This window comes from Cryptomeria japonica, chromosome 3 (assembly GCF_030272615.1).
Source record: "Cryptomeria japonica chromosome 3, Sugi_1.0, whole genome shotgun sequence".
NCBI classification, from domain to species: domain Eukaryota; kingdom Viridiplantae; phylum Streptophyta; class Pinopsida; order Cupressales; family Cupressaceae; genus Cryptomeria; species Cryptomeria japonica.
Window position 1 is genome coordinate 702,031,433 of NC_081407.1, and position 24,090 is coordinate 702,055,522.

The following is a 24,090-nucleotide window of genomic DNA, read 5'->3' on the forward strand; positions in this document are numbered from 1 at the left end:
ATGTTTGTCCTGCATAAGGACATCCCCAATCCCCTCACCTAAAGCATCACACTGCAACTCAAAGGGTTTCCTGAAATCTGGCAAAGCAAGTACTGGACAGGTGGTCATAATTCGTTTGAACATCTCAAAGCATTCCTGCACTTCGGGAGTCCAAACAAAAGCTCCCTTCTTAGTCAAATCGGTAAGTGGAGCTGCATGTCGTGAGTATCCATTAACAAACCTGCAATAGAAATCACATAAGCCCCAAAACCCTCTAAGTTGTTTAAGATTCACAAGTGTAGGCCATTCTACAATTGCCTTGACCTTGTCGGGGTCCATACGCACTCCTTCTGTACTGATGATGTGACCTAAATAAAGTAACTCTGTCATACCCAAGTCACACTTGGATTCTTTGGCATATAGAGACTCCTTGCCAAGAATACCCAAAACTGATGTGCAATGTGTTCCTCCCATGTCCTGCTGTACACCAAAATATCATCAAAGAAGACTAGCACAAATTTTCGCAACTGTGAATGAAACACCCTATTCATCGTGGACTGGAAAGTAGTAGGTGCATTGGTTAGCTTAAATGGCATAACCACAAACTCAATATGTCCTCAATGACAATGAAATGCTGTCTTCCCAATGTCCTGCTCCCTAACTCGAATCTGGTGATATTCCGACCTTAAGTCAATTTTAGAAAAATACTGTGCACCATGTAGCTCATCAATCAACTCATCAATTCTAGGGATTGGAAACCTGTTCTTGATTGTCTTTTTGTTCAACAACCTGTAGTCAATGCACATCCACAACATGCCATCCTTCTTCTTGACCAAAACTACGGATGAAGCGAAAGGTGACTTACTAGGTCGGATATGTCCCATAGCTAGCAGCTCCTTAATGGTTTTTTCTATCTCATCCTTGAGTCGCTTAGGATGCTTGTAGGGAGTGACTAGCACAGGTTTAACATCCTCTTCCAATTCAATAATGTGTTCTATCCCGCTATCTGGAGGTCTACCAAGTGGAATCTCGCTGAAGACCTTATCATGCTTGATCCTCAACTCCTAGATGTCAGGTGGATAGATAGGTTTCGGCTGTTCCTCTTGTGTTGGCGTCAAAACACATCCTGCTGCCCACTCAACCATGTCATGACGCAAGTGACGCTCCATCCTTCTGAATGAAATAGTCCCGCAACTAGTGTCCCTGAGTGCCTTCAACACGTGTCTTTCCATCCCTTTCAAATCTCATTTCCATCTCACGGAGGTTGAGGGTGAATATTCCTATGTCATGCAGCCATGTCATTCCCAAAACCATATCAGTGTCTCCCATGTTCACCACGTAAAAGTCTGCCTTGAATTCAGAATTATTCAAGCACATAGGAAGGTCGGGAATCATCTTGTCACACTTGAGAGTGTAACCATTAGCAACCTTCACTCGTATTCCCTCAAAATCCTCTGTGTGTATGCCATGTCTTTCCACAAGCCTTGCATCAATAAAATTGTGTGTTGCACCTGTGTCAAGTAGAGTAATGATTTTCCGTCTAGCAAGTACTCCTCTCATCCTGAAAGAACCCTCACGCTGAATGCTAGTGAGGCGAGCCTCCTTAAGTTTCACTTCAGGCTCAACTTCCCCTTCTTGTTTTGACTTTTCTGATTCTGAATCTTCATAATCTGATTGCTGGTCAGAATTTGATCCTTCATAGAGAGCCCACATAACCCTATTTGCCTTCCCTTTTGGCCTTAAAGTACAGTCATGATTAGCATCATAAGGCCCCTTACAATAGAAACACAATTTCTTCAACCTTCACTCGTATTCCCTCAAAATCCTTGGTGCATATGCCACGTCTTTCCACAAGCCTTGCATCAATAAAATTGTGTGTTGCCCCTGTGTCAAGTAGAGTGATGATTTTCTATCCAGCAAGTACTCCTCTCATCCTGAAAGAACCCTCACGCTAAATGCTAGTGAGGCGAGCCTCCTTAAGTTTCACTTCAGGCTCAACTTCCCCTTCTTGTTTTGACTTTTTTGATTCTGAATCTTCATAATCTGATTGCTGGTCAGAATCTGATCCTTCATAGAGAGCCCACATAGCCCTATTTGCCTTCCCTTTTGGCCTTAAAGGACAGTCATGATTAGCATCATAAGGCCCCTTACAATAGAAACACAATTTCTTCGTTCTCAAGTCATTGAGTGTCTTACAATCAAGTGGGAAAGTGGACTCACCCTTTGCCTTATCATCCTTTTTTTGAAACTTCTTGTTATCACGGTAGGAAGATGATCCCTTTGATGTAAACTTGCTGGTTGGTGCTGCAAATTCCATCCCACGTGCCTTCTTCATAGCTTCTTGTAAAGAGGGGGGATCAAAGGCCTTCAACCAGCCCTTTAGTGGTTCCATTAGCCCTTCAATAAATAAGACTACCAACCTCCTTTTGCTGATATTAGGAACCATGACTGATAATTGTTGGAAATCAGCAACATATGCTTCAAGGGAGCCATGTTGCTTAAGTTGTGCTAGATCACGAAAGCTTACCTCTGGGTCTTTCACATCAAATCTTTCAATTAGCTTCTCAGTGAACTCATCATAAGTGGTAATTAGGTTGTGACCAAGAGTGATCAACTCGTGATACCACCAGTCATGAGCAGCTCCTTCCAATTGTAAGGTGGCAAATCTTATTGCGTCTTCTTCAGGCATAGGTCTTAAAGAATAGATAATTATCAAGTTTTTGTACCCAAGACCTAGCTGTACATTTGCTGCTTCCATCAAAATAAGGCATAGCGATCCTACCAAGTGTTTGCTGATAATCATTTCTTGGTGGAGTATAATACTCATTTCTTCCTCCTCTCCTATTCCTTTGATTCGTGAATTGATCAAAAGTCCATTGATCCTTCAAATCAGCAGGTAATGCATTGTACTCTTGGTAAGCTTGCCTTGCTTCATCACCAAAAGTAGTGGCTGCAACAACAGGTGGTTGTTCTTCCCTCCGTGTGAAAGTAGGGAAAAGTGGTCTAGAGGCTGATCCTCTAGAAGTAGTTCTATGGACAGATCTGTCTCCTCTAGTATTCCTGATATTTTCATTGTTCCCGCTATATTCAGCTTCATGTCGTTGATGGAAGTTATTGTTGTTCGACTGCTGTTCCATTTTCCCTAACAATCGAGACATCATGTCCAACATGGTGTCAAATTTCCTCTCAATTCGTGCATCTTTATCTTCTTCTGCCATGTTTTGAAATGTTTTACCAGTGTCTCTTTCCCTTAATGCTGCTGATAATGTATCCACTTTAAGCACCTGTGGATTTTGGTACTGCTGTCTTCGCTGTTCCCTATTATAGTACCTGATTTCTCTTGCACTCATTCAACAAAAACTGATCACAAGATGGCAGGATGAAAGCTCTAATACCACTATAATATCCCTTGCCAAATCTGATATAAAATCTCTGATTTCTTTGGCCTAGATATTTTGTCAAACACTTGGCATATGACTGCTTCAAGGTACTTCAGACTTGCCTTATCAACATACACTTTTGTTTTAACAATAAGGGTGACTTGCAAACCATAGAATAATGATCTAGGATGATAATGCAACTATAACTCTTAATATTTGATTCCATAGCATAGCATGGATTGGTATGCAGAAATATAAGATTACAACAGACTGTAATTATGACAAATAGTCGGCATTCAATCAAACATTAATGACCAAACTTATCACTCCTTTATTTGGGAATCATTTGCTTATTACATTAGCCGATTTGTACCAAAATACATTGACTAGCAACAATGATCACTTTCAGATTGTCTGAAGACATATGACAGGCATAGACTCAAACATACAAACTGAAATTACAATGCATCATTAATGCCAAATGAACCTAGAAGGTAGCGCCTAGGTTTGTAGATGAAGAAGAAAGCAATATCTCCCCTTGTTAAGTCTCCTCTTGGCCAACTTGAATTAATCTCCAAATTGCCCCTGCTGCAGATGTGATTGACAGTAATTAATTGCTCTCGGCTCCTTGGTCTCCTTCTAAGACACGAATATCATTGTTTGACTCGTCAAAGGTGGGCACTCCAATTTGGGAAGGAACCGATGCCTCAAGAAAGAGATATGAGCAAAACCGTGGGGTTGGAGGTGTCGCACGATTTTTGTTTCAGACCTAATGAGCCTGCAACCTCCTTATTTCCTTTTCAAAATGCTTTAGGATGAATCGCCTAGCCTCCTTAGATAGAATCGATGCAAATGAATGTCAAAATATGGATGAGCTAAATACACCCGATTCTGTCTACCGTGAAGATGCTATGAGAACTCAATAAGCACAATGAGGAAGGACTGAATTATCCTTCTCTCTCAGCTGCAACCCTTTGGTGGATCTCTCACCACCTCAGTTATGCGGATCATAGGGAGGTATCGTTCCCAATGATCAAGTATGCGGACAACCCTTGCCTCCACAACCACAATACAAAGATGATAACAAACAACTGATGCCCCAAACATGAATTACTCTCTTCTATTTATTTTTTTCATAACCCATCATAAGATTCCTTCTAGAAGATTCGGGTAGGTACACTTTATTATTATTTTATTACTCATGTTATTTTAATTGCACTTTTTAAAATATTATTTCATTATTATTAAAGTGCACACGTCTCATGATACGTGTTATCCCCTTATTTCACCATTAAACCAAATAGAAATAAAATGTGAAGCCACAAATTTCTGCCAAGTCGACCCCCTAATCAACTCCTTGGCCTATGAGGGTCAATTATAGGCCAACCTCGTGAATGTCCATGTGCTAAGGAGAAGGGGACATTACAGTCAAAAACTTCCATGTTTTGGTGGCTATCAATTTATAAGATTCGCCACAAAAACACATTACCCATAGATTTCTACAGCGAGAATATTTGCCCGAAACCACACCTTCCAACATCCTTAGAGATCCATGACTTCCTTTTGTAGTGCCACACAAAGATTTGTAGGTAGGGGCATTCGAAGTATCATGAATATCCATAATATGGCGACCAAAACAATTAGCTGGAATTTCTTTGATAAAGGCAGTTGGATTGCATGAACTAGGGGAGAAAGAAGGACCAGAACATGAAGATTGCATGCTTGATAACCTATTCCTTGGGTTGAACGATAATAAGGCTCATACCAGTCCATTTTGGGAGTTGGATTTGAGAATAACATTTGTTCCAAACTCCAATGGTGTTGAAGTTTTCATGGTTAGACTTCAAGGGTTCTCTAGAGGAGACATCAATTTCTTAAGTATGCTCTTGGTCCTTACTAGCACGTGGGGATGTGTTGAGCTTTCTTTTCAGTGTGTTGAAAATCACTTTCAGTTAGGTATCTAGGCTTGAGATCGTCAACATGATCAGATGGAGCTTATTACATGTGGAAAGAAGGATCTTTGGAGGGATAAGGAACAAATTTTCAGTCGTGATGGTGTTGTTCCCTACTTTACCAGCCATTTGATGGTTCCTTTTGCTCATCAACTAGTGGATTGGGAAGATATTCTGAGCAAAGGATGGTTCTATGTGAAGTTGGAGTCAGTAGAGAGGATATTTCCAGCCTTGGACGTGAGCAGATGTGTTGTTTTGGATGACGATTTTCTGTGTTGCAGCAGCGGTTCATCTTCTTGGATGCTGATTTTCCTAAAATTAGATCTCAAGTCAATCATTTCAGACTTGGTGAGCTGCTGGTGTACTCTTTTTCAGATTTCACAGTCTCCTAGCAGGATGTTTTTATGGTCTCAGATGAGAGGTATGGTGAGTTGGGGCAATCAGTATCCGTGTATGGGAAGTGTTCAAGCTCTAACTAGTGGTTATTCTTATGTCCTCTCTTCTACTTATGATTGGGACAACGAACCTTTGCTTTCTATGGTTCATCATTCTGAGGTGCTTGGAGTGGGAACTATAAGAGATTTCAGAAGTCTTCATGGTTGTATAATAATAATTCAATTGAGGCCTAGTAGATTCATGTGGAGTAATGCAAACGAGTTTGTTGAGCTCCTGCAAAGGATTGTTTTCCTCCTCGCAGGAAGAATTGGAGAAGTCACATTTACAGTCATGGCTCTGCTTGACACCTTGGGGAGATATGTTGTGGAGTTTGATTGTGAGTTGACTAGACTTTATTTCCAATTGCCTAGGCTTGTTATAGACAGTGGCATTGTTGATATTGATTATTCAGAGCCTTATGGGCATGAGATGTTGCATGATATTGATTTCAGTCCTTCAAGGTTTTTCAGTTTGAGTATCATGGATGGTAACATTTTGGAGTTACAAGGGAGGTTAGTGTAGTTGTGGTGTGATGTTTTCATTGATGCGATCAGAGTGGCGCAACATCAACATGGTGGGTTCTTCCTGAGACGGACATGGGACCCTGAGATTGTACTTGCTTGGGTATGGATCAGTTTAAAATTTTTTGGAGTTGTTGTTGCATTGCTTGAGGACAAGCAATTTTGGGAAGGGCGGACTGTAATGTCCGCATTTCCGCTCTAGTTTGTTTTGGGGTCTGTTGGCCAATCTCGAGACCCATTGGTCAGTCAGAGGCAAAATTAGGGTTTAATATTTTCTAGGAGGATGCTTTGATAGTTTTGGTGGCTTGCATGTTGGATTTTTACAGTTCTGATTCTGGATTCCTTCTGGGTTTTCAGGGAGCTTCGTGATGGTGTGACATGCAACTGAATCTAAGGACTTGTCCGAACTTACTATTTTTAGTAAGTGGGGGTGAAGACAACTTATTTTTCTAGGTTTTTATGGGTTTTTAGAGAGCCTCGTGATGGTGTGACATGCAAACAAATCTGAAGACTTTTCTAGACTTACTATTTTTAGTAAGTTGTGACAGTTACTCAATATGTGGTTAAATTGCATTTGGACATGCTTACTATTTTTAGCAGTATGCTATATTTAGTAAGTGATAGTTGCTTCTCGGTTTGTGCCCTAATGGAGTTTGGAGACACTATTTTTAGTAAGTACTATTTCTAGGGTTTTGAGTTGAGCTAGTGCAACACAGGCTATTTATGGCAGTCCAACTTGGCATGATGATCCAAAGATTCAGGTCTATTTTTAGCAGGCTAGTTCAGATGGCTATTTTTGGCAGGTCAGTTTGAGCAATTTGTCTTCCAGCATTCTTGGAGCTTATTTTGGGCGATTTATGCTTGAGGAAAAATATTTTACAAGTGAATTATTTTTAAGGCATGATGGATGCCTTAGAAGGAGATTTGTTAATTTTATGAAAATAATTCACTTCATTTCCTTGGACTCCATATCTCACTTTATGAATATTTCATAAAGTAGATTGGCTACCTTGAGGGGGTCGATTTGAAGAATTAAGAATTATTTTTGACTTATGTTGGGTTGGACAACCTTTTGGGGTATTTTCTCATTAAAATTATATCCTAGCAATTGACTTAATATTTGTCTTTATGGAGCGGCCACTAAAGGGAGAAAATACTTTGGTTCTAAATGAAATATTATTATCCCTTGGGTGATTTGTGGAGGAAGTGAAATGAAATGAAATGAGTGCAAATTAAAGGAGATTTGAATGTGGATGTTTAATCCCATATTGGAGGGAAAGGAAGTTCGACTTGATGAGAAAGCTATAAATATGCACTTTGGCCCTCATTTTTGGTATCCAAGAACAATTTTATAACAAAATGTTGCCGAAATGCAGAGTGATAACTTCGGGAAACGCTTTTCTCCTAAGCATAGCTTGATTTCTTGCTTGCAATACAACAACTAGTCGAGCCAGAGAGTGCTCTTCATTCAGAGGAGTGGATTGAAGATAACGTTGCAGATTTATGTATTAGATTTCTGATTTTTGGGAGTGCTGTAGTGTGTTTCCAGGTTGTTGTTTTCCAGTGTAGTTGAAGTGTGTTTTCGTTCGCAGTTCCCTGTGTGTTCATCAGATGACTCTGAGTACTTGCTCATTCATTTCCTATGCCTTGGGTGAATCATCCTGTAAGTTTTTATTGAATATCTTGGAGTATTAGATTTTATATAGCAAGTTGAACTTTTCAGCTATAGACATTTTTGCTAGAGGTGTTTGGGGTTGTGTGTTATGCTGATTGTGATTTGTTGGAGTCATTTCCTCAGTGTTGCCTTAATTGCTTTATGCCTAGGGTCTTTTGAGTGTGTTTAGAGATAATTTGGGTGTGTTGGGAGTGATTTAGAGGTGTTTGTGAGGATTTTCATGTTGCTGGTTTGTATTTCCGGCCTGCTGTTCATTCATATCAGATTTAGTTTTGGGGGGTTGAAGCTGATTTTGAGATGTGTGAATCTATTGGTGTGGTGTGAAGAGTCTTGGTAATAGTTGCAGCTGTTATTTTGGGTTTTGGCATTTGATTATCCATAAAGAATCATATTGTAATGCTGGTTATAGTACCAACCAAGGAAGCATTAATTGTTTGGGGAATTAATCGACAAATCAAAAGTATAAGATTTTTTGAAAAAATCGTGAAAAAATCGGATCTACAAAAAATGTAAACAAATTGAAGAAAAACAATAAAAAAGTACTTGTTTTTTGTATTTAAGGGCATTTCCATAGTATAAAGTTATTATAAGCAAATAAAACTAAGTTTGGGTACATGGGTACAAAAAAATATAAAAATAATAAATAAATACATTTTTACAACCTTGAAACAATAATTAAAAAAGTGTAATTATAATATAAGTTAATAAATTAATAATATAAGAAGAAATAGTAAATATAAATTGAAATATTATATATTATATAATATTAATATATTGTTATCTGAATTAACAATATAATATTAATAATTAGTTATTATACTATAAATATAATCTATTCAAAACATATATAATAATCATATATTATTAAACATTTATATCTATTATAATTTAAATTATAAAATATAAAATATTAAACTATTAATCTATTACAATGTATATTTAATATTTTAAACATTTTCTAAATATTATAAACTGAATTATGTATGTTATAATAATTACATTAGTAAATTAAATTATATATATTTGTTAATATTAAGCATGTTGTCCTCAATTTTAGCATGGCTAAAATCGTGAGGCAACCCTACGAAACTAGTCCGTTTCTTACCTCATGTCCTCTGGGAAGGTTAATTGACTCCGTCGGTTAGCCTCTTTTGCTTTTCGCCTTTTTGTTTTTCTTGCTTTTAAGTTTTTTTTTTTTTTTTTTGCAGTTTTACCTGTCCGATGTGCAATGTTTTGGTTCTTTCCCTGCAGATCGTACTTTAAAGTCTGACCTGCAGGTGATTCTTTCCCTGCAGAGTGGACTTTAAAGTCCGACCTGCAGGTGTTTCTTTCCCTGTAGATCGGACTTTAAAGTCCGACCTGTAGTTGCTTGTCAAGTTTTTCCCACGCAGGTCGGACTTTAAAGTCTGACCTGCATATGATGTTGTTTGAACGTGCAGTTCGGACTTTAAAGTCCGACCTGCAAGTTTTTCCCATTGTTTCTCCTAAGTCATTTCTGACTCCTTTTTCTTGTTCTGATTGATGAAATTTGGTCGTCTGATGGTGATCATTTTCAAAACACTAATGATCCATGTTGAAATGTCCGAGCCCTCTCCCAGCAAGTCGACAGAGAAAAGAAGATGTGCTGATGAGATTGTTGATATGGCGCTAGACAAAGCTAAGATGCAAGTTGCTTTAGCTCGGTTGAAGAATTTCAGAAATCCAATGAGGAGGAGAAGATGAATAAAGTGTCCTCTTTTTGACACTTTCTTTTCATGTAGTTGCATTGTTAGATGTTGCAAGTTTTCTTGCAGCTGCATATTTTTTTTCTGCTGAAGTTGTAGTCAAGTGGGACTGTGCAGTTGAATTAGACAACTGTGCCCACATTTTTCTCCAACATTTTCCTATATAAGGAGGACCCTCATTTGTAAATAAGGATCTTTTTGGCAATGCAACAAAATTCTGCCAGTTTGTATGTGCACTCTAAGATTTTGAGTTTAGATGTAAATCAGATTGTTTTCAATAAAAGAGGCAAGTTGTGTTGAGACTTTGTGCCAATTCAAGTTGTTATGTGACGACATTTGCTAGAGTTGATTGTGAGTTTTGTTCTATTGTGAAAGAGGGATTTAAATTCAATCTTGCAGACTTTAAGATGCTAATTGTATTTAGAGTTATATGTTTAGTTTTCAGATTTGGTCTTGTAGACTTTGAGCTGCTTCTCATATCTGAAACTAGTGTGGAAAGCTAAAGTGGGAAGATAGCTTGTAGACTTTGTGCTGCTTCTATTTTTAAGACTTGTGCATGTGAGTTGAAGTGCATCATGTAGTTAGACTTTGAGTTGTTACATATTGTGCTTAGTTAGCAGAAAATCATCTAAAAAGGTTGATAGGAGACTAGATAGTTGAAGACTTTGAGCTTTCTTTCTGTTTTCTCATCCCGGAGAAGTGACGGAGGGCTTTGTGCCTTCATGGAAACTTTGCTTCCCTTTATGTTCCAAAAATCCTACAAAGAAGTCTCATTTCTGTATTTGCTGTTATTTATTTCCAGTTGCTACTACTTTTCTGTGAAGAGAAAAGAGTACAGTTTTTCTTGAAGGAAGAAGAAAGACTGTTGTCCCACTCATATTAGATTAGTTTAGTTTGTAGATAGGGCGAGCCTTCCCTTAATTAGGAGAGTTTTACTTACACACTGTGGTTGAAGCCACAATTTTGTATATTTCCCCAAGTGTACAAAATTTTCAACCAACAGTTTTTGGCGACTCTGCTGGGGATCGAATACACATCCAAAAGTCTCATGCTTTTGGTTGAAGTATACCAGTATCCTATTCATTATAATTCCTTTCCTTATAATTTATCAAACTTTCACCAAGGATATGTAAAATGGCAACTCAAGGTCCTTGGGGGAATGCTTTTGGTCCGTTGAACCTGACGCTACCCTTACATTTTCTTCCTGATGGTTCGCAGAAGAACTTTCCCAAGTTTTTGGGTGATGATGCTCAGCATCTTGATGAACACATCGCTGCATTTTATATTGCATGTGGTGTTTTGGGAGTTGAACATGAAGATATATCTGTAAGGTTATTTATTGAAACCTTACAAGGTGTAGCTGCTGATTGGTTTTATCATTTGCCAAATAATTCTATCATAGATTGGGCTAGCCTCAAAACAAGGTTTGAGGCAAGGTTCAAACCTACAGAAGATGAGCATGCACACTTGGCGCAATTGACTCAAATGAAGAAAGAACCGCAAGAGCCCATGCGGGAATTTGTTGCTAAATTCAACAAGCTGCATAACCGCATCCCGGTTGCTTCTCAGCCTATCACTACAAATTTGAAGTTCTTCTTCATGAATGCTCAGTCACCTGAGGTGAGTTTCTTGTTGAGAAGAGCAGTTCCAAGAGACCTTGCAGCTGCACAAACCCTAGCAGTTGAGGTTGAAGATGATCTTATCCTTGTGGGTAAGATAAAGATAGAGTCAAATGGATCCAAAGAAAACTCTTCTTTGGGATCATGGTCTACCAAGAGAGTAGATACCATGGTGCAAAGGTTGGCTAATGAGTTGCTTGCCCTCAAAAAGCAAATAGCTCAAGGTTTATTTTCTTCCTCTTATGAAAACATTCCTAGGAGGCCATATCCAAATACTGCTCCTAGTTATGTAGCTAGAAATCAAGACAAGCTTCCTTCGCCACCAGAAGGGCTTGCACTTGAGGAACCATCAACAAATGCAGCAGTGGAGGACTCTGAATCTGAACAAAGTGATCTTGCTGGTCTATTCCAAGAGGAGGAAGCAGACATAGCTGGCGACTCTCAAATTTGGTTTATGCAGTTCTACAAAGCCATTGAACAAAAAGAAACGACCATGCCAGGTACCATGGAGGACAATCACATCATGATATGTGAAAAGGTGAACATGCATGAAGATCCCAGTCAAGTTGAAATGAATGCTTTCATGCTCCAAGGTCATGAACTTGGACGTATCTTGCATAAGAGACCTACCCCAGAACTTGATGAAGATCTTTTCATGAGCATTATAGAAGAGTTTTGTTTAAGTCTTGTTGATGATTCTCTCCATTCAGAAGTTTGTGATCAACCTACTAAGGAATACAATGCAATCATGTTTTCATCTGAATCACATGAAGAAGATCATTCTGTTCAGCATGAGGTTATTACGGTTGAAAAACCAGTTGTTCAATTTGTAGCTAGTAAGAAGGTTTCAGTCTTTGTACGATCAAGAGGATGTCCAATCAAACATCTTGCTTGGTTGGAGGCTAATGGAAAGCCAAAGGTACCACTTGTACATGAGCTAGAGGATATACTTGAGAAAGAAGCCAAAAAAGTATATTCAGCTAAGCAAGAGCATTTTGGTTTCAAAACTCCACTTTGGGGCAGCAGCGCATATGATTCACCCCAAGACGAAGGTGGATTTGTTCATCTCCTCCAAGGAGTGTTGCATCAAGTCCTAGTACACTTGTCTGTGCTCCATCTATACAAAGTTGCTTATGATCATGCAAGGCATTGCAAGTTGCTGAAGAAAGGCAGCTATTTTGGAAAGCCCATAAATGGTTTCATTTAGGAAGGTTTCAATTGTCAGTTAGTTTAGGTTAGGTTAGTTTTCTTTTCAATAAGTGTAGTTGCACAAGTTTGTGTCTTTCTTTTTAGTAAGTTGTTGTGCGTCTTGTCTTTTTGTCGCCTGACTCTATAGCCCAATGGATACAGGCACTCGGAGTTCTGGATTCTACAAGCTTCAAGTGGTGTAGCTTTTTCGCCAGTTAGAGCCAGCTATTGTCCTCAATTTTAGCATGGCTAAAATCGTGAGGCAACCCTACGAAACTAGTCCGTTTCGTACCTCATGTCCTCCGGGAAGGTTAATTGACTCCGTCGGTTAGCCTCTTTTGCTTTTCGTCTTTTTGTTTTTCTTGCTTTTAAGTTTTTTTGTTTTTTTTTTGCAGTTTTACTTGCAGGTCGGACTTTAAAGTCCGACCTGCAGGGTTTTTCTTTGTTAGAATTGCACATCGGACTTTAAAGTCCGATGTGCAATGTTTTGGTTCTTTCCCTACAGATCGTACTTTAAAGTCCGACCTGCAGGTGATTCTTTCCCTGTAGAGCGGACTTTAAAGTTCGACAAGTCCGACCTGCAGGTGATTCTTTCCCTGCAGATCGGACTATAAAGTCCGACTTGCAGGTGATTCTTTCCCTGCAGAGCGGACTTTAAAGTCCGACCTGCAGGTGTTTCTGTCCCTGCAGATCGGACTTTAAAGTCCGACCTGCAATTGCTTGTCAAGTTTTTCCTTGCAGGTCGGACTTTAAAGTCCGACTTGCATATGATGTTGTTTGAACGTGCAGTTCAGACTTTAAAGTCTGACCTGCAAGTTTTTCCCATTATTTCTCCTAAGTCATTTCTAACTCATTTTTCTTGTTCTGATTGATGAAATTTGGTCATCCGATGGTGATCATTTTCAAAACACTAATGATCCATGTTGAAATGTCCGAGCCCTCTCCCAGCAAATCGACAGAGAAAAGAAGATGCGTTGATGAGATTGTTGATATAGCGCTAGACAAAGCTAAGATGCAAGTTGCTTTAGCTCGGTTGAAGAATTTCAGAAATCCAATGAGGAAGAGAAAGATGAATAAAGTGTCCTCTTTTTGACACTTTCTTTTCATGTAGTTGCATTGTTAGATGCTGCAAGTTTTCTCGCAGCTGCATATTTTTTTTCTGCTGAAGTTGTAGTCAAGTGGGACTATGCAGTTGAATTAGTCAACTGTGCCCACATTTTTTTCCAACATTTTCCTATATAAGGAGGACCCTCATTTGTAAATAAGGATATTTTTGGCAATGCAACAAAATTCTGCCAGTTTGTATGTGCACTCTAAGACTTTGAGTTTAGATGTAATTCAGACTGTTTTCAATAAAAGAGGCAAGTTGTGTTGAGACTTTGTGCCAATTCAAGTTGTTATGTGACGACATTTTCTAGAGTTGATTGTGAGTTTTGTTCTATTGTGAAAGAGGGATTTAAATTCAATCTTGTAGACTTTGAGCTGCTAATTGTATTTAGAGTTATATGTTTGGTTTTCAGATTTGGTCTTGTAGACTTTGAGCTGCTTATCATATCTGAAACTAGTGTGGAAAGCTAAAGTGGGAAGATAGCTTGTAGACTTTGTGCTACTTCTATTTTTAAGACTTGTGCATGTGAGTTGAAGTGCATCATGTAGTTAGACTTTGAGTTGTTACATATTGTGCTTAGTTAGCAGAAAATCATCTATAAAGGTTGATAGGAGAATAGATAGTTGAAGACTTTGAGCTTTCTTTCTGTTTTCCCGTCCCAGGGAAGTGACGGAGGTCTTTGTGCCTTCATGGAAACTTTGCTTCCCTTTATGTTCCAAAAATCCTACAAAGAAGTCTCATTTCTGTATTTGCTGTTATTTATTTCCAGTTGCTACTACTTTTTTGTGAAGAGAAAAGAGTATAGTTTTTCTTGAAGGAAGAAGAAAGATTGTTGTCCCACTCATATTAGATTAGTTTAGTTTGTAGATAGGGGGAGCCTTCCCTTAATTAGGAGAGTTTTACTCAGACACTGTGGTTGAAGCCACAATTTTGTATATTTCCCCGAGTGTACAAAATTTTCAACCAACAAGGCAAAATAGATCTGATTTAATAATGTTTTACCAACTCAGCTTAAATCAAATACAAATATTAACTAATTTTGATCAAATTCTTTATTCTTTTGACAAATTTACTTAAAATTTGTACAAAACTTATAAATATTTATCAATATTTAAAATAAATCATAAATATATATAAAAGTGTAATATAAAATTATATATAAAGTTTAATATTTAAAATAAATCATAAAGTAGTTTTAATGTTATGACTTTAATGTTCTACGGTGCAATGTGAACATCACGACTGTAATGTTCTAGGGCTAACGCTGTAATGTTCTACGGCTAACAGCTTTGAGGATCCATTCATGGCGACCATTTTTACACTAGATATCAACACGTTTTCACTGCATTTTAGGGTTTCCTGTCATTTTTTTGGTGCCATTTTTTTGCTGATTAACTGCACATTTATTTCACGATTACTACGTTAAAAATCGTTAAAAATCCCCAAAAAATCGTTGACCGAATTTTAGTGATTTTTGGGGAAAAAATCGCCTGAGCTCTCGATCTGCGATTAATCGCGATTAGACACGATTTTTTGGCGATCATTGCTTCTTTGGTACTAACAACAACTTATTTGAACTCTCTTAGTCCCACTGCATAAGTGGAAGAGGCTGACCTTGCCGCCTAGTTTAGACAATGATTCTAGTAATTTTGTAATCCATGTTTGCATTGTAAAGCTGATTAGTAGTACTAACAATTATATACTTGGATTGTTGCTTTTTGTCCCACTGTATAAATGGAAGAGGCTTGCTTGCCGCCTTCTTATCTATTGTAACACTGTCCTCCCGCTGAATAAGCCGCTGAGTTGATTGTAATTTCATTTTCAGTCCTCCCATTGAATAAATGGTTGAGTTGATTGCTATTTCATTTCTAGTCCTCCCGCTGCATAAGCGGTCGAGTGATTGTTGTTCTTCAGTTTGTAATCTTCTAATTGGCTGATTGCACCGCCATACTGCTATAGTAGTTCTTACACCCGCTGGATAAGCAGAAGGGGCTGGCTTGCCGCCCAGTATTGTATTTGAGATTTCATTTCCAGCAGTTATTTGAGTTAACGATCCCCTTGACACCGTATGCTCTCACCCTCCCATATTGGGCTCTCGGTGATCAGAAAGTGAAAGGGTTACTTTCAGCATTTCCTTTCTGTGCAAGTTTGATTATTCTAATCTTAACGGGTGAATCTTGTTGCGTTAAAAATAAAAAAAAATTGTGGGGATATTACATAGCAGGTATTGGAAGGCAGCCAGCATGAGATATTGTTCAAGCGATTTTAATATTATATGGGTGGTGTTCAAATGTTTGGAATTCAATAATATTGGACACTGAAATGTTATTGTGTATGGTGAAGCGGTTGCATATGGTTTATTGGTGTGAACTACTTAATCAATGGAAGCAATTAATCTTTGACATCTATTTCTAAAGGGTGTTAAATATTAATTATGGTCAATATTGAAGATTAATATTAATGCGTGGATGCATCTTGTTGGACCTGTTGTGAGCAGCTTGAGTTTTGTCGTGGTTTTCTTGCTTAGTTGTGAAAACCATATTGTGAACCCTTTCTAGAATGAAGGATATTCTTGGTGAATTTCTATTCTTTTTAATGTGAGCTTGATGGGTTTGTTGTGTGTGGTGCTGACATGAGTGTCTCCTTCAACAGTAAGACTACAAACAGTCCGGTGTATGTTTCCAAGAGGGTGAACATTTGATCATTTGATGAGTGCTGGAAATGATAGTGTCGTTGAAAACAAAGGAATCATGGGAAGACATTAGTACTGTTGCTTCTTATATGCTTGTTGTTCAGCATTGGAAAAGGCTATTTATCTGGCAACTTAATTGTATACATGTATCCTAACATTATTAACCTGCAGTAAAGAGGTCAGACTTGACAATTTGCCTTATACCTTAGTCTGCTGCTCAATTTATTAGTTCTTTGATTATATATATTGGCGTATATCATTTATATCTGTTGTGCAGACATCCATTTTCAATCATATAATAATATATTTTTTTATTTGCATTATGTACAAATCTATATGTGTGAGTTCTGAATCATGAATGAGTTCTATTGTCTATGAGCATCCTAACCAATAAGAATATAAGGTTACTGTACAAAAAAATACTTACAATCAGCAAACAAGTGAATCATTTGACAAAATTTCCATGGAAAAGAGTATAAATTTATGGTGACAATAGGACAGGGATTTTATAAATGTATAGTAGTTTAAATGGGTAACTTCTCTATCGACTTAAAAAATTGGATACTCGAATAGAGGGAATGTCAAGTGAACCGGCGCTCACAACCCAACACAGCTATTAAAATCGTAATCTTTATGCATGGTCACATGTCCTCCCCTTCTCTAGAGGAAAAAGGACCTCACACTAGCTATGTGGCAATCCATTAAAAATAAATAACATTTTTCAACAAATATTAAAATGATTGCAATCAGTGACATTCATGTTTTTTCTTTCATTTGGGGCATTTAATTTTCACAATTTAGGAATAGAAAGTGTTATTTAGGTTTTTCTCAAGCTCAAGACACAAGAATTTGAAGCCTACGTAAATGATGCAGACGACTTTTGTCAAGAAAGATACGAGATAACATGAAGAGAAACTTGCAAAATCCATCATGGGTTAGAGTAGGTTCGTCTGGGATGAACTTGTAGGTGAAATGGCAAGTCTTGGCTGCACCCACAAAGGACCAAATCCAAACAGTGAAATGGCAAGCTTTGGCTGCACCCACGAAGGACCAAATCCAAACCTCAAACCTGGGTTGGATTGGATCGGGACCTAGGTCCTCTAGGGGGCAGACCAGTAACTTATTTTTTATAACAATCTCAGAAGCCTTGAGAAAATCTCAATTTCCCACTCTTTAATTTCTTATTTCAGATTTTTCTCTAATTTCCATTTGATACTTAAGCTGATTTTTCAATTGTAAAATGTTGCATTTTTAAAACTCGATTTATTCACAGTTGCTAGTAAAAGTCATTTTTTCTTATAAAGTTCTTACCTATGTTTGGTTATGGTACTTACAGAAAACCTCTTATTAATAGTTTGATCATGGTACTTTGACATAAACCTCTTATTAATGATATTGACATATCATCTTGAACTGCACTAGGATGCAATTGAAAAATGCAGGAAAGCATGCGGGGGACATGGTTATCTGTGTTCTAGTGGTCTACCTGAGCTGTTTGCAGCGTATATACCTGCCTGCACCTATGAGGGCGACAATACAATTCTTTTTAAACAGGTAAGTAGATTTTCTTTCAAATTTTACTTCTCTCCTGCTTTTATATTTGTTTGCATCTTTATATATTCTGTTTACAGAGTATGGAAATTAGTACTAAATGATCATTGGCATGCTATACATTGATTGCTTACTAAAACTTATTTTCTCAATTGTTTGTTTGATTCCTTGAATCATTTTTGTGTCAAAGATAAATTTGTTCAGCTTAAGATGTTTCTAGAACATTTTTGAGTTGCATGGCCTTGAAAATAGGGTGATCAGTTTTCTCCAAATCACCTAGTAATTGGTCTCCATGAAGTCCTTTGCTATTTACAGTAAGTACATTGTATCTAAGGAATAAAACTCAGAGAATGATGAGCATCCACTAGATATACAATCATGGGTTGTAATCTTCATTGGGCATTTCGCTTCAGTCATTTTACTGAAAAACCATACATCAAAGTATGGTTTGAAGTGAGCCACATTGTCATGTCCTTTTCCTGAGTGGTTGGCGAAAGACTCTTTTTTGGGCTCAATTATTGCTTTACTTGGGCACTCAAAATAAATCACCTTTTTATTATGTAATTAATTAGCATTAAGTTACTTTTTGATTTTTTGGTGGGAAAGTAATCTAAATAAAGGGCCCAAATGTAATGCCTATAAAGACAATGAAATGTTCCCCTTACTCTTATTTTTTATTTTTTAACACATCAAAGCACCCGTTAAGGTTAGGAAAGAGAAATATAATACTGCTGAAAGGTAACCCTTCCATTTTCTGATCATCAAGAGCCCAGTGTGGGTGAGGTGAGAGCATACGGTAAATAGGGGATCGTTAGCTCCAAAACAAACTGAAGTACAATGCTGGGCGGCAAGTCAGCCCCTTCTGCTTGTCCAGCGGGCAAGAACAACTTAATGTAAATCACTCTACCACATTTCAACAGGAGGACAATTATTACAATACTGAAAATAAGATCAGTCAACCATTTTTTGATGGGAGGACAATTATTACAATACTGAAAATAAGATCACTCAACCACTTATTCAGCGGGAGGACTATGAAACCAATTGAAATTAAAAGATAGGTGGCTAGGTCATCCTTTTCCACTTTTCAGTGGGAGTACAAAATGTATAATGCAATTAAACAAAGGCTGATCAGTACTACTGATTTCAGTGTTACAATGAGAGCATTAGCTTGCAGATTACAATAAGAAATTGATATCCAAACACACCAAAATGTTAGGAATTGATCATCTAACAAATATGAGCTATCGAGCATATGAAAAGTATCTAAACAGATAAATAACTCAGATCTGATATAAAGACGAGCTAACTGAAATAACAGACCAGCAAGGAGAGAAATCACCTAAATGATCATAACTTTGCCCACACAGCTCCGAATGACTTGAAATCAAATGCAAATGATCCCTGAAGAGAAGGCGCCCAAGCCAAAGCCAACAACTCACCACAAATCTGAACAAATATCAATGCACGCTTCGCAAGGCAGCGTCCAACATGGTATGGCTAGGCAAGAAGGGTGATTTTGTCTAGAAAATCGAAATCAACAGCAAAATCCACGAAACTTAGCAAAATGGATCGCCTAACCAAGAGGAAAACTAAGGAAGAATACCCAGAAACAACGATTGAACTCTCAGAGACTTATGAATGAATTTCACTTTCAACACCATACACATCAAACTCCAGAGTTTGAAAACAACACTCCAAAATCAGAAAGCATCAAATAACTTCTTTTTCATTAAGCTCAATCTACTCCTTTGAGTGAGAAACAGTCACAATATTCAGCTAGGGGCTATCTTTCAAGCTCGAAATTGAAGGAGGCTAGGAGTTATGCATTCCTCGAAGCAAAGTCTAAAATAGTTTCGGCAGCAGTTTGTTGCAATATTCATGGATACCAAAATCAAGTGCTCGACACTCTTATTTATAGCCTTTGAAGTGTCAAATTCAAATTCAACTCCCTCCAAATTGACATGAAATGAAATGAAGTCAAATGCCAACTTGGACACCCAAAGCAATATAATATTTGCCTTTATTTTAAATCATATATTCCTCCAAAAGGGACACCGAAATCAACTATTGCTTGGACACTTTAAAGGTTATAATCTTTATATGAAATATCTCCAAAATGGATGCCCACCTTATGTCTTGAAAATGATTCTTTATAAAAAATATCAATAAAGTGCATTATGGCATCCAAAGTAAATAAGTGAATTATTTCATAAAATTAACTTTTTCTTCCTAAGGCGTCCATCTTGCCTTATTAATAATTCACTTATAAAATATTTTTCCTCAACCATGAATAAGCTCAGACTTGCCAAAATATCTCCAAATTTGCTGGAAGACCAACTGCTTAAACTGACTTGCCGGAAATAGCCATCAGAATAGACCCCCTGAAACCTTGCAAAAAATAACACTGCGAAAAATAGTACTTACTAAAAATAGCATATTGCTAAAAATAGTAAGTGCGTCCAAATGCATTTTAACCACATTCTGAGCAGCCGTCGCAACTTACTAAAAATAGTAAGTTCGGAAAAGTCATCAGATTCATTTGCATGTCACCATCACGAAGCTCTCCGTAAACCCAGAAAAACATAGAAAAATGAGTTGTCCTCACCCCCACTTACTAAAATAGTAAGTCTACCAAACTCTACTGATTGCTATGCATGTACCATCATTGCGAAGCTTTCTAAAAACCCAGAAGGAATCCAGAATCAAAACTGTAAAAATCCAACATGCAAGCCGCCAAAAATACCAAAACATCCTCCTAGAAAATAGGAAACCTTAATTCTGCCTCTGACTGATCAACGGGTCTCGGAACTGGCCAATAGTCCCCAAAACAAACTAGAGCGGAAAAGGGGACATTACAGTCCGCCCTTTCCAAAATTGCTTGTCCTCAAGCAATGCCACCACAACTCTAGAAAATTTTAAACTTATCCACACGAAAGCGAGTACGATCTCAGGGTCCTATGACCGTCTCAAGAACAACCCACCATGCCGATGCTACACCACCTCTGATCACATTAGTGAAAATATCACGCCAAAATTGCACTATCCTCCCTTGTGACTCCAAAATGTTACCATCCATGATACTCAAACTGAAAAATTTTGAAGGATTGAAATCAATATCAACAATGCCACTATCTATCTCAAGATTGGGCAATAGGAAATAAGGTCTACTCAACTCACAATCAAACTCCACAACATATCTCCCCAAGGTGTCAAGCAGAGCCATGACTATAAATGCGACTTCTCCAAATCTCCTTGCAAGGAGGAAAACAATCCTTTGGAGGAGCTCAACAAACTCATTCTCATAACTCCACATGAATCTACTTGGCCTCAATTGAATTATTCTGATACAACCATGGAGACTTATGAAAACTCTTATAGTTCCCACTCCAAGCACCTCAGAATGGTGAACCAAAGAAAGAAAAGGTTCAATGTCCCAACCATAAGAAGAAGAGAGGGCATAAGGGTAACCACTAGTTAGAGCTTGAACACTTCCCATACACAGATACTAATTGCCCCAACTCGCCATACCTCTCATCTGAGACCATAAATCCACCCTGCCAGGAGACTGAAAAAGAGTACACCAACAGCCCACCAAGTTTGAAATGATGGACTTGAGATTTGATCTTAGGAAAATCAGCATCCAAGAAGATGAACAGTTGTTGCAACATAGGAAATCGTCATCCAAAACAACACATCTGCTTACATCCAAGGCTGGAAGTATCCTCTCTAGTGACTCCAACTCCACATAGAATCATCCTTTGCTCATAACATCTTCCCAATCCACCTGTTGATGAGCAAAAGGAACCATCAAACACATCTGCTTATCAGAATCTGAATTCATGTGTAAGCTGATCAAATTGTGGACAGTAGTGCTAACGCTCATTGTTACAACTCAAGGTTCTCTGAAATATGAGCCATAGCATAAAGAAGTTCACTGTCCTGGACCAACATTGGAGGTAAACTGTTAAAGTTTACAACATAAACCTTCATAAAGAGAACTCCTTGAGTTTGGAAGGTCTGAAATAAACAATAACTACTGATGTAAATGATTGAAATCAATGAAGTGCAATCTAATTGAAGTGCTCTACCTAGAGGAAAACAATAGTACCAATGCATTTTCCAAGTATAAGCATGAAAGTTGAGCATTGCAATACTAAAAAATAAATCAGAAGTGGCTGGAAAACACCTGCAAACAATCTCCAATTGAAAACCATTATTTGCATGACTAAACAAATTGCACCAACTCCCTTGAATGAGAGCAAACCATAAAGTGAAGTGACTAATCTGCAACCAATCAGTAAGCCCAAATCTGAAAATCTGATCTATTCTTTTCCAAAAAAGATGCCCAAGAGTATGCATTTGATCAATGGTCCAATTTTAAAATCATATCTCATGGTTGCAAATTGCACCTAGGTCCCAAACTCTGCTATGTGATCCACCCTCGTCACTGAAGTCAAAAGGAACTCCCACATCAAACTTGAAAAGTGGATTAACAAATGTCCAATTAGGATTTGTATCAAACAACAGGTTATCAACCTGCTGATTACTATCATAGTCATGCTCCACCCAAACATTATGCTGCTCCAAAATCACATTTTTTGATCTTAGGGGACAAAGAGCAAGATCATACTCCTCCTGAATGCAATCAAGCTCATCTATTACCTGATTGATCTCCTTGGCCATTTCTCTATTCACTTGCTCTCTTAAATGTTTGGCCTCATAGCGCTGATCATTTGCTTCAAGAAGTGTCTCTTGGACAATTTTGAAAGTGTTGTCCTCATTTTTGAATTTTCCAAAATGTGACAACCCTTAAAAAAATTTTGCTTAAAATGTGTCATTTTTGTCTCCAAGGCACGTTTTACGAGGTGTAAAACTCACATTTGTTAGTGTCAAATCATTGGCGGGTGTCTTTGCCATCATTGTCCAAGTTTTGGTCTTCATTTTCCTAGCTTTTTGTTCAATTTCGGGTTTCAGAGCAATCACTGTAAGTTGGAGATTTTACTCTTAAGGCACATTTCCCGAGGTAAAATTTTTGCCTCTTGTTGAACTGGACTGCTCTTTGGTTCATCCTTGATCCGCATTTCAAATTTCATCGCGTTTCAAGTTCGTTTGCTATGTCTTTCCTTCAATTTTGGGTTTTTCTTCCTGACTGCAGGTGGGAAATTTTCTTTCTATTGCAGGTTGTTTGTTGGTACAATTGGTAAATTAAATATAGAAAATAACAATGTACATGACAATGCATACCAGACATGGTAGTAAAATATATCTTTATTTGCACATGCAATCATTACAAAGAAGAAGACCAGAGATGGTCGGCCAAGGATTACAACAGATCTGACAATACCGTCCCCCTTGGCAGTACACAACATATTTAAAGGACCCGACGGTTGCCGAGAGGTACACAACCGTCAACCAACCGACACATAACTACCCAAGACTGACAACCCACTCAGTACAATTAATTAATACATTGTCGGATAACAAATATTATCAAACATAACAACAGGCAATTTATGCGGACAACATCATCCTCGCTAAAAGAAAAGTCGTCTTCTAGATGACAAGCAAACATCAAGTATTATTCAGGAAGACTAACGACAGACAGTGACTTCGACTGGACACCCCCCAACTTGTAGTGTACCTGCCAAATGAAATGGGGGTTTGGGGGCAACGCCCCCAACGAGGTTAAGGGGCAATGCCCCCAGCGGGGTCAAGGGGCAAAGCCCCTTGCAGGGTTGAGGGGCAGTGCCCCTTGTAGCGTCCCGAGGCAGCGCATCAATTTTCTTCTTTTTTAAGACGTCAGGAACGAGGCCAATGAAGTCAAAATTCTGATCAAGGCATATTCTCCCGTATGGGTATTAAGTTTTCTGACTTGTTCTCCTTCCATATGGGCTTATCCTCCTTGCGTATAGACTTGTTCTTTCGTACAGGCTTGTGCTTCTCTCTTGGCTTTATGATGCATAGGTGTGTGGCTTGAGACTCCCTTCATCCAACTCAACACTTCCACCGTACGGTACGATACTTCCATTGTATAGGTCAAGAATTATTTCGTACGGTGCAACTCCTCCTTCGTACGGCCTAGCAATCCTTGCGTATGGTTCAACTTTTCTCTCCCACGATGCAACTCTTCCTCCGTACAGCCTAGCAATCCTTGCGTATGGTTCAACTTTTCCTTTGTACGACATGTTTATGGTTTTTCTGTATGACCTTCTCGATACCTGCTTGCCGTACGACATGTTTATGGTTTTTTTTTGTACAGCCTT

At 38.1% G+C, this 24,090-nt stretch overlaps 1 protein-coding gene across 1 annotated transcript in view; it reads left to right on the forward strand.

Moving 5' to 3' along the window:
• Positions 1–24,090, forward strand: part of LOC131066990 (peroxisomal acyl-coenzyme A oxidase 1) — a 227,274-nt gene that overhangs the window by 109,453 nt on the left and 93,731 nt on the right. Inside the window, exon 9 of the mRNA XM_058001895.2 lies at positions 17,696–17,827. Coding sequence (XP_057857878.2) covers positions 17,696–17,827 — 132 coding nt within the window. The remainder of the gene's footprint in view (positions 1–17,695; positions 17,828–24,090) is intronic.